At 37.1% G+C, this 14,854-nt stretch overlaps 1 protein-coding gene across 3 annotated transcripts in view; it reads right to left on the bottom strand.

The window, feature by feature from the left end:
• Positions 1 to 14,854, bottom strand: part of brinp1 (bone morphogenetic protein/retinoic acid inducible neural-specific 1) — a 139,417-nt gene that overhangs the window by 43,597 nt on the left and 80,966 nt on the right. For all 3 annotated transcript variants that reach the window (XM_020600893.1, XM_020600892.1, XM_020600894.1), the window contains 2 exons: positions 13,155 to 13,345; positions 3,753 to 3,922 (listed from right to left, as the gene is read on the bottom strand). In XM_020600893.1, the coding sequence (XP_020456549.1) occupies positions 3,753 to 3,922; positions 13,155 to 13,345 (361 nt within the window). The remainder of the gene's footprint in view (positions 1 to 3,752; positions 3,923 to 13,154; positions 13,346 to 14,854) is intronic.

Raw genomic sequence — 14,854 nt, 5'->3', positions numbered from 1 at the left:
TGCCACAGTAAGACTGATGGCAAATACGAACATGTGAGAAATGTGAGAATATATGTGCAATAACCCCTCACTAGACATGCACAATAATAATATAGAAATGTTCCACAAGGTATTTTTATAAGAGCATCTCATCAACAATGTTCTTTTGTGGGACCTGAGTAATAGCAGGACATTCTCTACCAAGTAATAGAAACAGGTCTGAATATAAACTGTGTTTTAATATGTTATAACCCCTCACTATCTCACCAAGCGTAATGACATACCCAACTCAACCAAGTGAATTACTAAGTGCAATGTTTGAAGTTCACTGGGGAAAATACTATTAACCTATTATTGTGTATTGCTCTTTTAATGCTTTGTTGCCTTTATGTAACTTTTTTTATTTTATTTTAAGACTAAGTGTTCTTTCTGGCTTTTGACTCCTTACCTGACCCCAAAGGAGAGCTGCACAAGAATCCCAAAATGCCTAGACTGTCTGTTTATGCATAAATGGCAAATAAAATTCTTGACTTGATGTAATATGTGATTTAGGTCATTTAAACACCCTAAATTAACTGCACAATGTCAAGACCAACTCTATTCAAGGTATTCTTGCTTTTTTTTTAAAGCATCCATGCACACTGTGTGCAAAAGGGTGATCACCTCATCTTGCATTTTATCATACTTTTTAACAACTATGCTAGCTACAATCACAGTAAGTCATTTCTCTTTCTATCACTATCAAATTTAGCCAAACCACTTAAGCAGTGGTTCTGTTTTTTTACAGTAACATCCATCTATACTTGCTGCACCCTTGTAGCTTAGGATGAAGATATAGAAAAGGAACTGGCATAAGTTTTCAGAAAGATTAATCTGCACAGACTTTTGTGTGGCAAAGGTTTGGTGCTGACTGGGCATGATTTAAATAAGCTTAAATAAGCTATTTATGCATTATGTTTGGTTTGGATATAGATACATACTGTATCTCTGTTGCTTCTGCATGGCTGTGGGAAATAAATCTAAAAATAAAAGCCTACAAGCAGTATTCAATAAAATATTTTCATATAACCCATTAATCTGTGTCTCAGACAAGACATTATAATTTCCATATTCATAAGAAAGTTTTATTTTTGATGCTGATGCAGGTAATGCACAGTGTTAAAACACATGTCTTTCTGCACCATCTCAGTTAAACTTTTTAACCACACCACATTTAACCACATCTTGTTCCCTGAGACTCTAGTGCTTAGGGTGCAGTGCTTTTGCCACTGCGGCCCAGGTTTGAGTCAGGGTTGCGTCAGGAAGGGTATCCAGCGTAAAACACGTACCAATTGTCAGTGACGATTCGCTATGGTGACCCCTAATGGGAAAAAGCCGAAAGTGACATTCACATTTAACCACATCAAACCATTACTCAGATCATAGATGAACCAATGTAAAACTTTTAAAATCAGTGTTACTTTAAGAAAGCTGGAAATAAGTTGATTAATTATATCCATACCCCTGGTGATGTACAAATCTCAATTGTGATTTTGTGGCTGTAGGAGTGGGACTCATCTCATAAGACAGTGGTTCACAAATTCTGGTCTAGGAACCCACACCTGGCATCTCAAGATCTTTTATGATGAAGTACGATTTCAGATGAGGCGGTCTTTATTGATATTAACAGGAGGCAATGCACTATTGCAGGATGAAAGTCTGCATGATCGTATGACATTCACATTCAAAATCTGCTTTCTGCTAAGAATTGTGTTGATTGTGTGATTGCAGAGCCATAGAAAACCAGAGAAGTCTAAATAATTATGATCACCAGTGCTTGAAATTAACACCTACTAACTCGCTCAGTAAAGGTAAAATCTGACTGCGGCACATAACACAATTCCACCTGCATCTTTGTTGGCTCAGGTTTTTAGTCTGTTTTTATATAAACATAAAGGTTTTTGTATTGAGAGTTTAATTAGTTTTTTTTTTATAAAACAAAATTAACAGCTTCAATGGCTTGTACAATTGTCTTATTGTCTAATTCTCAATTCTGTACAGTTTGAATGTATGGTACAGTGAAGCTCTCTTGTGTCCATAGCCCAGTCTTATTGTAGTTAGCTTGATATGCAAACCAACACACAGTTGTGTGGTCAAATGTTAAAGAGAGAAGGGTATCATTCCCATGAAGTCTATGGTGTTGTATTAGCCACAATCCAGCTATAAATGTTTGTTTCTATGTGCTTGTTGTGATATATTTGTTACATTTACTTAATGATTCATTTAAATATAATATTAAAAGACACTGATGCATTTCACAGTCAGTAAATCAGCATGCAGTTGTCTTGGGTTATCTGGGTTGCCACAACTATATTGGGCACATAGTGGAAGCAAGTGGTTCTTGCTGCTGAACTGCAAACATATTAATAAAGTCCTCACATAGCAAAACATCCCAGAAGCAGTGCTGCACACTTAGGTTCACACCAGCTTTCCATTTTTAGTTGTGGCACGGTTTGCCATGCAAACTAGATGCATATAAGCAAGGTCATAGCAGACAAGTAATGTTGCCCCGGGTCCCCGAGCATCATTATTTATTTGTTATACAGGTATACACATAGAATCATAATGCTTATCACTGCCAGACTGATTCACCATTTGGGACCTGATTTGTTGTGGCCGTGCTTCTTTTTAATGCTGTGTTTGTCTAGCAATAAAGCTGCCTTAACCATTTTCATTTTAGAAAGCATTTGATAGATTACTCCATATGGCTGAGAAACTGAAAAAAAAAAGAGAGAACAAAACTGTGAAAATGCTAATTAAATTTTTGCCGTTACATTTATAAGGCCGAGTGTAATAATCATCTGACAGCAATACGTTGATTTGTGTGTCGACATGCTATTTGATAAACCGATCATAAACAGTTTGCAGACATTTCTCTGAAGGATGGAGAACATCAACCCTTCTTGTTCAGTGCATTTTCATCATTATGACTGTAATAATAATAATAATGATAACCAATTGAGAAGGAGTCATTTTGTGTTTTGTTAGTGTACAGATTTATTTCTGTATATTTCATCCAATCCAAGCTGATACTACCACCCTCCTCCCAAATGAAACAAGAGTGAATGCTTGGACTAATTGCTGAACCATGATTACAAGCAAGGGCTTTTCTAAAATTCCAGCCTATTTGGCTTTGCTGGATGTTTATATTTTACAATTGCTTTCCCTAGCCCCCTCTCCTCAGTGTCCCAGTTGAATGAGCCGGTGAATGGATATAACACTGCTCACAAATTTTCAGCTTTTTTTATATGTGTGTCAGCCATTTAATGTCTTAACTTATTTGATTAATGCTACTTTACAGTTTACGGTATGCTGATATAAATTCAGAGATAAAGTTTGTATTTCTTTTTTTCAGCATTACATATTTGCATTATACAGTACATTGTCTCAGGAGAAAACAGAAGATAACTGTTTACCTGACTGTCAAAACATATGGTTTGTGTAGGCGTATGGTACATCATATTTACATTTCTGTGACAGTAAACACCTTCTAATAATCATTTTGTTGTTGTTGTTTTGGTTTTTTCCCCCTCATTAGCACAGTTTTGTAGCAAAACATTTTAAGAAGGATGTTTGGGTATAAAAAAGTTCAAGTTGTCAGGTGCATGTATAAAATTTACTGACTGTACTGTTTACTGACTGTAATATTATGGCTCAGGTAGTACATCCATTTTTTGTTGCACAATGAAAAAACATGCATTTGTATACCAAGTGCAAGTTCAATATTCACCAACCTTGATGGCATTGGTGGAAATCTGGATCTCATGCAACTTCCTCATCGTGCCGTCACGGTCAATGAAGTATGACGAGGCCAGCTGATGAAGGGCTTCCACGTTCTGAGTAGCATTGGCAAGCTTCCTGTCCAGCTTGTTTTTGGCCAGGTACATAGTCAGTGCCTCCTCCCCTATAAGTTGCACAAGGATAGAAATACTGTATGGTTAGAATTACACCCTACATGATTAGTGACATGGTTGTCATTAAGATGCACTGAATAAATAATGTGCATGCACTGTAGATATCTTAATTTGTGAAAGTTGTCTGTTTCAGGCTTACATCAGCTACCAGTAGAGCCCTAAACACAAGAAATAAGTCAGAGGTCTGAATACCAAAGCGAGCAGTTTTAGCTTGAGAAACTGGATGCCCTAGTTTTCCAGGAACAGTCACCATATTTGCTGCTATATCCCCTGCTGGCACCATCCCCAGAAATGTCCTTGGATTTTCCCCTATTATTTCTGTGAGAGGTCTAGTGATGTAGAATTTTTACCTCAATGCCACATGAATTTGGTCCTGTGAGAATACATTTATCACGTTTGTTATCTTTATTTTTTGTTTTTTTTTAGCTACCCCAAGCAGGGAAAAACAAATAGAATATAAACACGCAAATAAAAAATAACATTACTGATTGCAGAGATTTAATTAGTGTCAAGAAAATAAAAAAATAGGGAAAAATACAGGAGCTGCAGCAGCTGGCATTACAACCATGTGGAGCCACGTTAGGACGATAATACCTGTTTATATGTGTGGCATGTTCCTGGGTTACAACAGCTCCACTGATATTATTTATGTATTTATTTTAATCTGGAAGACTGACTAAAATTACCCATGTGCATGGCAGAATCAATTTGCTGACCCTGTCTAGTGATAACAGGCACTGCTCTAGGAAGTGTTAAATTACCGTTTTTTCATTTGGTTTTTTTCCTCTTTTCTTACTTTACACAGAAAAGTTATTTTTTCTCTCTGTTCTTACCAAAGATGCATTTAAACCACAGTAAAATACCTTACATAGCAAGTTGTCTCATAAATCAAGCAGTCTGCATGCAATAAGTTTACAGATGTGAAGAGAATTGAGATGTTTCTAATTTGATTTTAAGAATTTGGTTGGGATTTTAGTAGCACATCTAGTTAGTGGTGGTGGTGGTGTTTCTGAGCTGTCAGGCTGACAGACTTAGGTCAAGCTAAAATCCATATTCTTTTGCTGAGGCAAACTGGCAGAGTTGCCAGTTCCTATGTGATGTGAATTTAAAATCATCAAGATCAAATCATCAGCCTCTGTGATAAGGTCACAACTACTGTGAATATAAAACTGATTATGCTCGCGTGTGCACACACACACACACACACACACACACACACACAGAAATCAACCCATTTCTAACCTCTCCCCATAAACAGTCCTTTGCCCAGAATTAAAATTTGAAAGAACTGAAAAAACAAACACCAATTCATTTCCACAAACTCATGCAAACTTGCCTTCAGAGATATTGTTCAAATGGCAAACCACATGCCTGGATCTCGTTTTAGAGAATGTCACATACAGTATTTGTGAATGGTTATTTGGCCTTAAGCAGTGCATTGGAATTGGTCACTTAACTTGTGGTGACCATGACTAGGGGTTGGAAGGAGTCAGGACCAATGTCTCATGCCTGGTTAGAGTACAAGCACTGAGGGGACGAGGGCCCATTCTCTGATGCTGCCATACGCTCACTCCCTCAGGGGTTAGCGAAGTTACTTACACACATTTGACTTACACTGCTGCACAAGGATAATGGTGCCACATTAAGCCGTCCATGTGCCCTTTTTTATTTCTTTTGCAACTTAGTGTGGCATAAAAGAGGTCTACTGTACATAAATATTTTCTAGCTATTGCTGCTGGCCAGGCAAAATCATTACCTCTGCAGCTTTAAAAATCATTTGTGTGCACCTTCCTGTAAGTAATACATTGTGGTACATTATTATAGGGCACCTCTCTGGCACTCTGCCAGAATTAATCAACTCATGCAGAGTGCATGTGTTTACAACTGAGAGGTACAGCACTGTTTCACCTCAAAATCAGTAAGTGTGCAAGGGAATCTACTATACTGCAGTGAGTGTGTGGCCTTAAGTGATGCATTGGTGAATTTGTATGTGTGTGTGTGTATGAACATTATTGTGTGTGTATGCATGAATGTTCACATTAAAGTAATGGAATGGCTAAGAGTGCCCCATTTGGTGTTAATGGTACATATGTGGGTCGCTTTATAGAGAACATCAAACTATATTGCTTTTACTGTTGTTGTGCAGAGGAAAGATGCTAATGGATGTTGTTGTCATTTTGTTGATTGCTAGTGTTGTTGTTTTGTTTCAGAAGACTTTCACAAACCATATATAATCACATGATAAATGCACAGCTACAGTCAAAATAACTACAACTTGTCCTGCATTCATTCCTTTATGCATTAAAGCTGTTGTCTTTGAGAAAATTGGGCAGTGACCCCCAGTAATAAAAACCTATTATTATTCTGAAATTGCAGTAAATGCATGCATATCCTATGGCAAAAGTAATAATGACCCATGCTAAAGTTAGCACAACACACTGCAGAGAAGAGTAGAACCCAACTACCGGTATGTATGGATACTACAGACTTTGTTTTCTTCTGCTTATCAAAAAACCACACACCAAGTATCATAAATAAACAATTTCTCCTTGAAAACAGGTGGATAGTTCTTTTTGAAATCAAATATATAACTTTATACATATATTCAACAAAGCAGAAGAATGAATACAACCAATTTTCAACTATAACTAGATTTCCATGCTTTATGCAAGTGAATGGTGTGTTGCTGCTTTGAGATAGCCACAGTCTCCAGCTATTCAGGTTTTTTTATTCATTTTTGAAGGTTGGCAGAAGAACAACAGCAACTACAAAAAGTTTCAAGTGAGCTGGCAAATGGTAAAAGTGCTGACAGCGTTTGCTGGGTAGTCTTCCACACTAGTCAGGGCATAGCCAGTGTTCTTCATATGAACTCTAACCTCAGGCTTCAGTGACCACCCGTCAGTTTAGAACGATGCTTCTTTCTCTTCAGTGCTGAATGTTTAAGACTGCTGCTCCGAAAAGGTCTCTGATCCAGTCATAAGCTATGTATTCACTAGAGAGTAGGAGGGTAAATGAGTCTTTTTAGCTAAGATACAGTCCCTCCTACATCTGAAGCTCACTGATGCAACAGTCATCAGCTTAAACTTGTATCTGTTCAACAGGTCCTACTGATCTTAAAGTGAGAAAATTTTGAGAAAAAATAAAATTGGTGCCATCTTCCCAGTTTCACTTACAGTATGCCTTGGGACCAGTGGCTTATGATGGTTAATGTTATGACAAATTTAGGTTGATATTGCTGTGTAACTACCAGATGACTCTTTACTTCCTTCTTACTGTTAAGTATTAGCAATGTCAAATTATCATTCACCATTATCTCACATTTGTCACAGCAGTGCCACTTGGTTGGAGGTGAATCTTTTTGTCCTCTTGTAAATTAATATGCAGATGACCATGAGCTACACTGATGATGACCATGCTCCTACACTCTCATGATTGTTTCCATTCATGCTCTCAATTCAATTGCTCTAGACCTTTCTGCACAAACACCAGCAGAATTCATGGTGAAACAACAGTGCTCGCTCCAGAAGTGGAAAACAGATTTTAAGAGCTGATGAGAAATCTATTAAAGATGAAATGATGTGTTTGCATTGAAGCTGTGTGTCCAACAGTACAGACAATTGTGTGTTATGGAACATGAGGGAAAGAACCAGCTTGTTCAGTCTCATTTTCATTTACATTTTTACTTTAATTTCCATTTCATGGTTATGTTTTAATTGCAGTATTGGGTGAAATGATTAAAGGTGTGAAGGTTACAAGTTCCAGGTCACAACGGCTGACCTGTATAAGTAGTGAAAAATAAGGAAGCAAATACTGAACTATATTATAATCCTTAAACATCTCAGGCAATGAAAATGACAACTGTGGTGCAATATTCTCCTCACAGATTTAGCAAAATATAAATCTGTCCTTCACATAATTTTCTCAGAAGTCCAAATAAAATAACTTCCTTTGGCATTTATATACAGTTGTGACTGTGCAGTTACTCCTTCACCATTATAAAACCTTGAGCACATACAGTAGAAAGGGTTAGATTTGTTTACTGCATCTACTGCATTGTTTTCAATTGCTGCAGGCTATTCAGAGGTGTTAAGCATCTATGTCAAACTGTGTTGATGCATTTTTCAGCTCCAGCTACAGTAAAATTCTGAAGCATGGATTCACAGTGGTGGCATCTTTTGTTTGGAAATCTGAAATGTATTTGCTCTTTTAAAGCTTCAAGTCTCCCACGCGTAGTGTGCATCCAGTATGCAGTCAGGTCATATGCTGAACTTCAAAATCCACATCCCTTTGTGCCGTGCTTTAAACATTCACATACGCCAGAAACTCGGCTTCATGTGGTACAAGGTACTTAAAACATTCAGACAGGAGAAAAGCAGCAGGTAATTGGTAATTATTCTCCCAAATGTCTTCACTGGATGCTGTCAGTGATGTTAAGAGAAAGTAACTGGCAGTTTTTGTCCCTTAAATGCTTGTTAGAGTGGAGCTTACCCTGATGTTACTACAGTACTAGTTTTCCACAGTTTTTCCTCAAGTTAAAACTGGTGTCATTGTTTTTTTATTACTATAATTCTAGTTATTTATAATGAAATCAGATATGGTCATGCTCAGCTGCATAGACATCCTTTAACTCTATTAATCTTTTAAAGTGTAACAACCACAGTGGAGTTTTATGACTCATTATCTTGCTGTACTCTGGGTCAGTACCTATCAGCAGGTATCAGAACACAGGCTGAAGAAAATCAAATACAAACAGACAAAACAGATGTTTGACGTTGCAGTGTCTACAAGTTCATCAAGGTAGTATGCACATGCACTCAATATATTACAGCATGTAGGAAGCGGCCTATAGGGTTTCAGTGGCATAGCTTTTTTCAGTCTTTTATCAGTTCAGTAACTATCCCAAAGTACGCGGATGACTTAACTGTAATAGGCTTCATATCCAAAATCAACAAACTGTAAGTTACAGGAAGCAGGGAGCCACAACAACAATGTCCTGCTAAACACAATGAAAAACTCCTGAAATGGTCATTGATTTCCAGCACAAGGCTCCAAACAAATCTTTCATACACATCTAAGGTGAACCCATAACCATTACAGACTACTTACTTTGCATGCACGCGTACTGTAAAGACCACATGTGCATGTACAGTAAATGGAATGACAACTCAGACCGGCTCATTTAAAAAGCCTAGCATTGGTTTTCCTCAGCCAAAGATATTCAAAGTGAAAAAGGAATCCTCATGCAATTTATTACAGATATCACAGAACCGATCCTCACCTCATCTGTGACGGTCTAGTATGGCAGCCTGACCACTAAGATCTAAAAAACAATAAATCATATCTGACTCATCCCACACTGCTCATTACATGTACCAACCTTTGCCCTCTTTGACCTCTTGCTGGTATTTTTTTAACTCTACTGCAATAAAGACACTGAAATTCAGCCTCTCATTCCTGCATCCTACAATGTATTAGATTTTGCTTTATTGTCTAGGAAAACTGTGCTTGCTATATTGCATTATATGTCAATGTGTTGTTCAGCTGACACTATGTACAGAGCGTTCTTTTTTTCTAGTCTGTACTGAAAACAAAATCTGCCTACCATGGCCAGTAAACATAAAGTGAAAGTGAAATTAAAGTGATCATACAGGATGATACATGTTATTTTGGATTACAGTCAAATTAAATTGTTTACTCTTAATGTATGGTAATTTTGTGGAATTAAATATACATGTGACACATAGCATTTGTAACTTCACTACCATATCAATAAAACAAAAAGTAGGATAGTGTTTATGTTGATCAGATGCTGCTACATCACCACGATAATGTGCATTTGCTAGCCTTACACAACCTGTAGCAGAAAAACAAGAGACATAACAATTGTTATGTACTGTAACCATTTCTATTCATTTCAGAGGAGGGAGCTTTTTAATGGGGCTCTTTACACTTGACCACTCAATTTTGTTACCTGGGAGAAGGAGAATTCACTTTGTTCCTCTTAAGTGTATAATGACTCTTGAGACCAAAAAGAGTAGGTGGCTAAAGAGGAAATTAGCTTCCTTTTGGCTCCATCACTACCATGGTCTGAACATTTATTTGTTCATATAACTGTGTACTTTAATGGTCAATGCCAAGATTGAGATAAGTGTGCACTGACCAAGAACTTGAAACAAAATTGCCTCAAGGTTAAAGATAGTATAGCACTAATAGAAAAGAAGTGCAAGAGGTAAAAAAAAAAATGTAATAGAAATTTAGAAATATAAAGGAGGACATGGTTGAAGCTGATACTCTGATTATTTCTGGGATCATTATTTTTCAGCTATTGTCCAATTTAAGCATATTAAATTTTAGTAGAGTAAAAAGATTATAGCCCACACACTGATTTGATGCTCCAGAAAATTATTTTTATTCAGGCCAAGCTGGCACACCACACCAATGACATGTTGTTGGTATGGCAAGTTTGGCAACAAACTGATGTCAGGTGTGACACCACACCCAGACCAAAAACAACAGCACAATAACAATACGGCCCCAGATTTCTCACACTGCATTGTCAAACAATATTTTCACCCACTCGCCACATTACAAGTGATTGATGGAGTTTGTAGATAGTTTGCCATTGCTGTTTTGAGCCACCTTACTTGTTATCTCATTGCATTAATGAGTTGTTGCATGCTATTAGATTTTGGAGGGCTTTTTGGTGCATCAATTAACTGTCCTTGGTTTTGCTCCTAATTATAGTGCTTTGTATAATGTTGGATTATTGTTTCTATTGTTTGTAAGATGCCGGATGTCTTGGATTTCCCTCTGAATCAATAGTGAGTGTCTATCTCCCTATCTCTCTCTCTGTCTATCAGAACACAAACACATTGTGAAGACCCCTGGCTGCCTGTTTGCTGTTGTTGTGTGCTGTGTTCTGGCTGCAGGGGTGGGTCTCCAGTTCACAGCAACATCATGGGATACATCTGGGCCCGTGCCTTTTTAAGTTCAGGCCAGCTGGCGCTCTTGGACACTTTCGTTTTTATAGACACCATGGTGTGTTGTTTTTTTGTGTTTTTCCTTTAGTTTTGTTACAGCACAATATAACACCCATGCAGCACATTTTGACTCACCCACTCCCTACACCGCTGATCACACAGACTTTTCCCTACTTTTTTTTTAGCTGAACAATACAAAAAATGGCTTAATTGATTTTGTAATTATTGGATAAAATGGTTAGCCAACACAAACTGGCACACCGGTACAAAAGACCTCCACAGAATATAGCTGAGTTAATAAATGTCAGAAAAATTGATCATAATCTCTTCAATCTACCTGATTAACCGTAAAAACTTTTGATTGATAAATGTTGAAAGAAGTAAACCTAAATTACACCACCTTAGCGTGTGTGAAGCTCCGAGCCTGGCTGTGCAGTGTTATGAATATTTCTCAAAGGCTTTTGATGGTGAGATTACAAACCTACAAACATAATTTTACACAACTGGATCAACTACTTGGCAATGTTTCATGCATACAATTATTTAATACAGGGTTTTATAAGAGTGAATTATCTCACTAATTATATCTTTAAAATGCAATTGGCAAAGTAATCACAGTTGGCTGCCTGCATGTATCCCTTAGATCTGGAGATAAGATAAGAGATTCAAGGAAGAAAGCCATTTATATTTAGACTTGAACAGCAGGGGTGTTTTTTTTGGGGGGGAAGCACATCCAAAATGCTGAAATCATCCATTAGAGACATTTATTCCGGTTTCCACAGTGAGTGATTTGTAACTGGGAATTTAATATGACTTTACAAAAATATTTTTGCCTACAATCAGGGATTTTTGTAGTGGTTTATTACTGCCAAAAATGAGTGCCTTGAAAACAGGCTTCATACAAATTCAGCAATGCTGCACTATGTTGATACACATTTCTGTACATGCTACAGTAGTTTTCAAATGTGTTTGTGCTCTAATATAGCTATCTGAAATGTGATGTGATTATGTTGCTGTTTTTTTAATTAGGCAGTGCTTGTAGATAAATCAGAGCAATACATTCAATAACCCTCCTCCCCGTTTACCTGAAAGGCCCTTAAGTGCAAGTACTTCATGTAGAAAGAAGATTATCTCCAGGTTATGTAAAGAAAAAATGTAATTATCATATGTATGACTATAACAGTCCTGGGGTGTTGTGAATTAAATTGTAGGTGTGTTGTAAGATCCTTGTGCATTCAGGGATTGAGAGGATGAGTTACTCTCCAAGTCTCCTAAAAACAGCATATTGTTATCACATTTGGTCTATATATCTATCATAGGATAAAAACATATTGTGTAGTTTTAGAAATCACTGTGACCAGTCATATGCCACTCTTTACTGTTACCAGGTGATGTTTATTGGCACATTGAAATAGCTATTCTGATCAAGAGGTCAGCTGAAGTGTCATAAAGACCTGTGATTAATGTAATGTTTATACTGTACAGTACGTGGATTAGTTGGCTAAGCTGCCTTATCACCTGGATGTTATGTGGTGGACTCTGGCTTGACACATTTTAAGTACAGAATCTTGCCTTTTTTCATTTTTCCTTAAACCTATGTTCCTCAAAGCAAAATGAAGCTTACCATCATTTAACTTCACTTTTGGTTATTTTCACTCAAAGGCGTTTTTGCCCCAATCATTGGGCAAAGTATATCTATTGTTGCCCTCTTGTGTTGCAGCGGCAGTTTTGCTGTGGGAGTTTTTCAACACCTTGGGGAACGATTGCTTCACTGAGCTGTTTTGAAAGTGTTGCAAATGAGCAGATGACTAATCCAGCGCAGCTTTGTGTTGCAGGTTTGCAGTAGAATCATATGTGATCAGTGAATTGTCATTTGTTTGTACAGATAAACAGATACCTATGTACTGATTAACTTCTTGAGAAAGATCTGTCTTGTTTTATAGTTTGTTGTATTAAAATCTGGGCTTGATTATTATTAATTAAATGATAAATCAAACTTTTTTTGCATTCATGTAATAAATTTCCATCAAATATCCATATCCACAATTAGCAGTTCAGTATCTATAGTACCACTTTAGATACTACTCATCTTATTCGCAGCATAGCAAATGTATCCTCCCCCACATAGCCCATAATGTGATTCCACTGACAGGAAGCCTCTAAGTAAACCACAAACCAAAAGCATTTAAAAGTTTGTAAATAACTGTTCATCAAGCAAATTAAACCAGTGAACCTCTCTTACCTCCCAGTGTAGCTGAAATCAGAATGTGGGTTCCATATTTCTTAATGATGGTGTCAATAAACTGCTGACTGGTGGGTCTGCGGCCCAGCAGGCGCACGCTGCGCTGGAACTCAGGCATGAGTGGGACGGGGTTCCGGATCAGGTCCCTTCTCTCAATCGCTGTGTTCCTCACCTTCCAACGTGCAAATTCCCTGACAATCACAAGAAAAACAATTGTTCACACCAAAATTACTTAGTACAGTACATGCAGCCACACTATCAACAATGACAGTAAAGCAGTATTAATTATAGTGTGACAACACATTCATTAGCCAGACTCCACCTTAACAAATGCACTTGTGGGAAAACAATACACATCTGCTGGTGCACACAGTGGCCTAATCTGTCAGATAATTAAGACCAAAGAAAAGCAGCGAGTTCCCAAATCTGAATGTTCCACCTTTGTTGTTTTTGACTGTAATTAAAGATATGCCTCACAGCACAGATGTTAAAAGGATCCTGAAAAATATTTTTGTGGATGTTCATAATGTTAGCTTCTGTTCCCACAGAGACACCATAAACAGACAGACATTACAGGGAGGAGGTATATCTCATCTCTGAAGATTACAGAAAAACCAAAAATCCCTGCCCCGGGAATAAAAACATAAGGTTTTCTTCAGTTTTGTCTGAAATGTGAAAGAGACACCATACTGAGTCAGTGGCTAATGCCTAGCGTATCCAGAAAGTGAAAGTCAGGGATTAGGTATTCATTTAAGCAGATTTCTTTGTGTGATGAAACCATCACTATAGAGGGTTGTATACAAATTAAGATTTTGCTATTGTTATAAAACAAGTGGTTCATACATTAATTCAGTATATTTAGTTTTACTCAGAAATGCAAGGTCAAAGAGAATTTCTGATTTTTTTTTCCACTCTAAATGGGGCATTGCTTTAATGCTTATTTGATCAAAAGCTGTGATTTTTATCGGCATCTGTTCTTCCTGTCAAACTGAGACTTGCTTCTATTTCTGTATGGATTATGCAAATAACATCCACAAACATAAATGCCTGTGCATGGATGTGTGAAACTTATGCTCACACTTTCACCTAGAAGGTGCGAGTGGATGCACACATTCAGATGGTGTAACTGTAAACAAGTGTAGGCTGCATTCTTCACACTGTTGTCGTCACTTTTAATTCTATAGAAGGTAAATGTAATTTCCTGATTAATAACCTAAATGTATGCTGAAAGTAGATTATGCAGATTTAAGTCTCTGAATGATGAGTCCAGTTACAGTAAGTATGTTTCTTATAGTACAACAAAGTCACCATCAGAAACTGCACAATAAAAGGTCTAATTGTCTCAATAAGTTAACCTTAAAACCCTGCTGTAATTGTTGAAAACATGCGTGCGCATTTAATATAAAAACTAAACAACAAGATGCAGATAGACATAAAACTCAAAGAAACACTTGAAACCATTCCAAACTATATATAGAAGATCTGAGTATTTCTTTGAGCTTTTGAAATATAGCATTTTTAATCCTACTAAAATGTGTATTAAATCAGTTTTGAAGAACTCTAATGGAGGTTTTCTCGCAGTCCACTTTGCTTTGTGGAAACTAGAACCACAACAATACAACCAGGAGACTGAAAAATAAAAAGAAGTTCTAGATATCTTCATAAAAACAGAAGAGAATGCCTTCTTCAGACAGACTTTG

Source organism: Monopterus albus, unplaced genomic scaffold (genome assembly GCF_001952655.1).
Source record: "Monopterus albus unplaced genomic scaffold, M_albus_1.0 scaffold49.1, whole genome shotgun sequence".
In the NCBI taxonomy this organism is placed as follows: domain Eukaryota; kingdom Metazoa; phylum Chordata; class Actinopteri; order Synbranchiformes; family Synbranchidae; genus Monopterus; species Monopterus albus.
The sequence above is the reverse complement of the archived record's forward strand: the minus strand, read 5'-3'. Positions and strand labels throughout refer to the sequence as shown.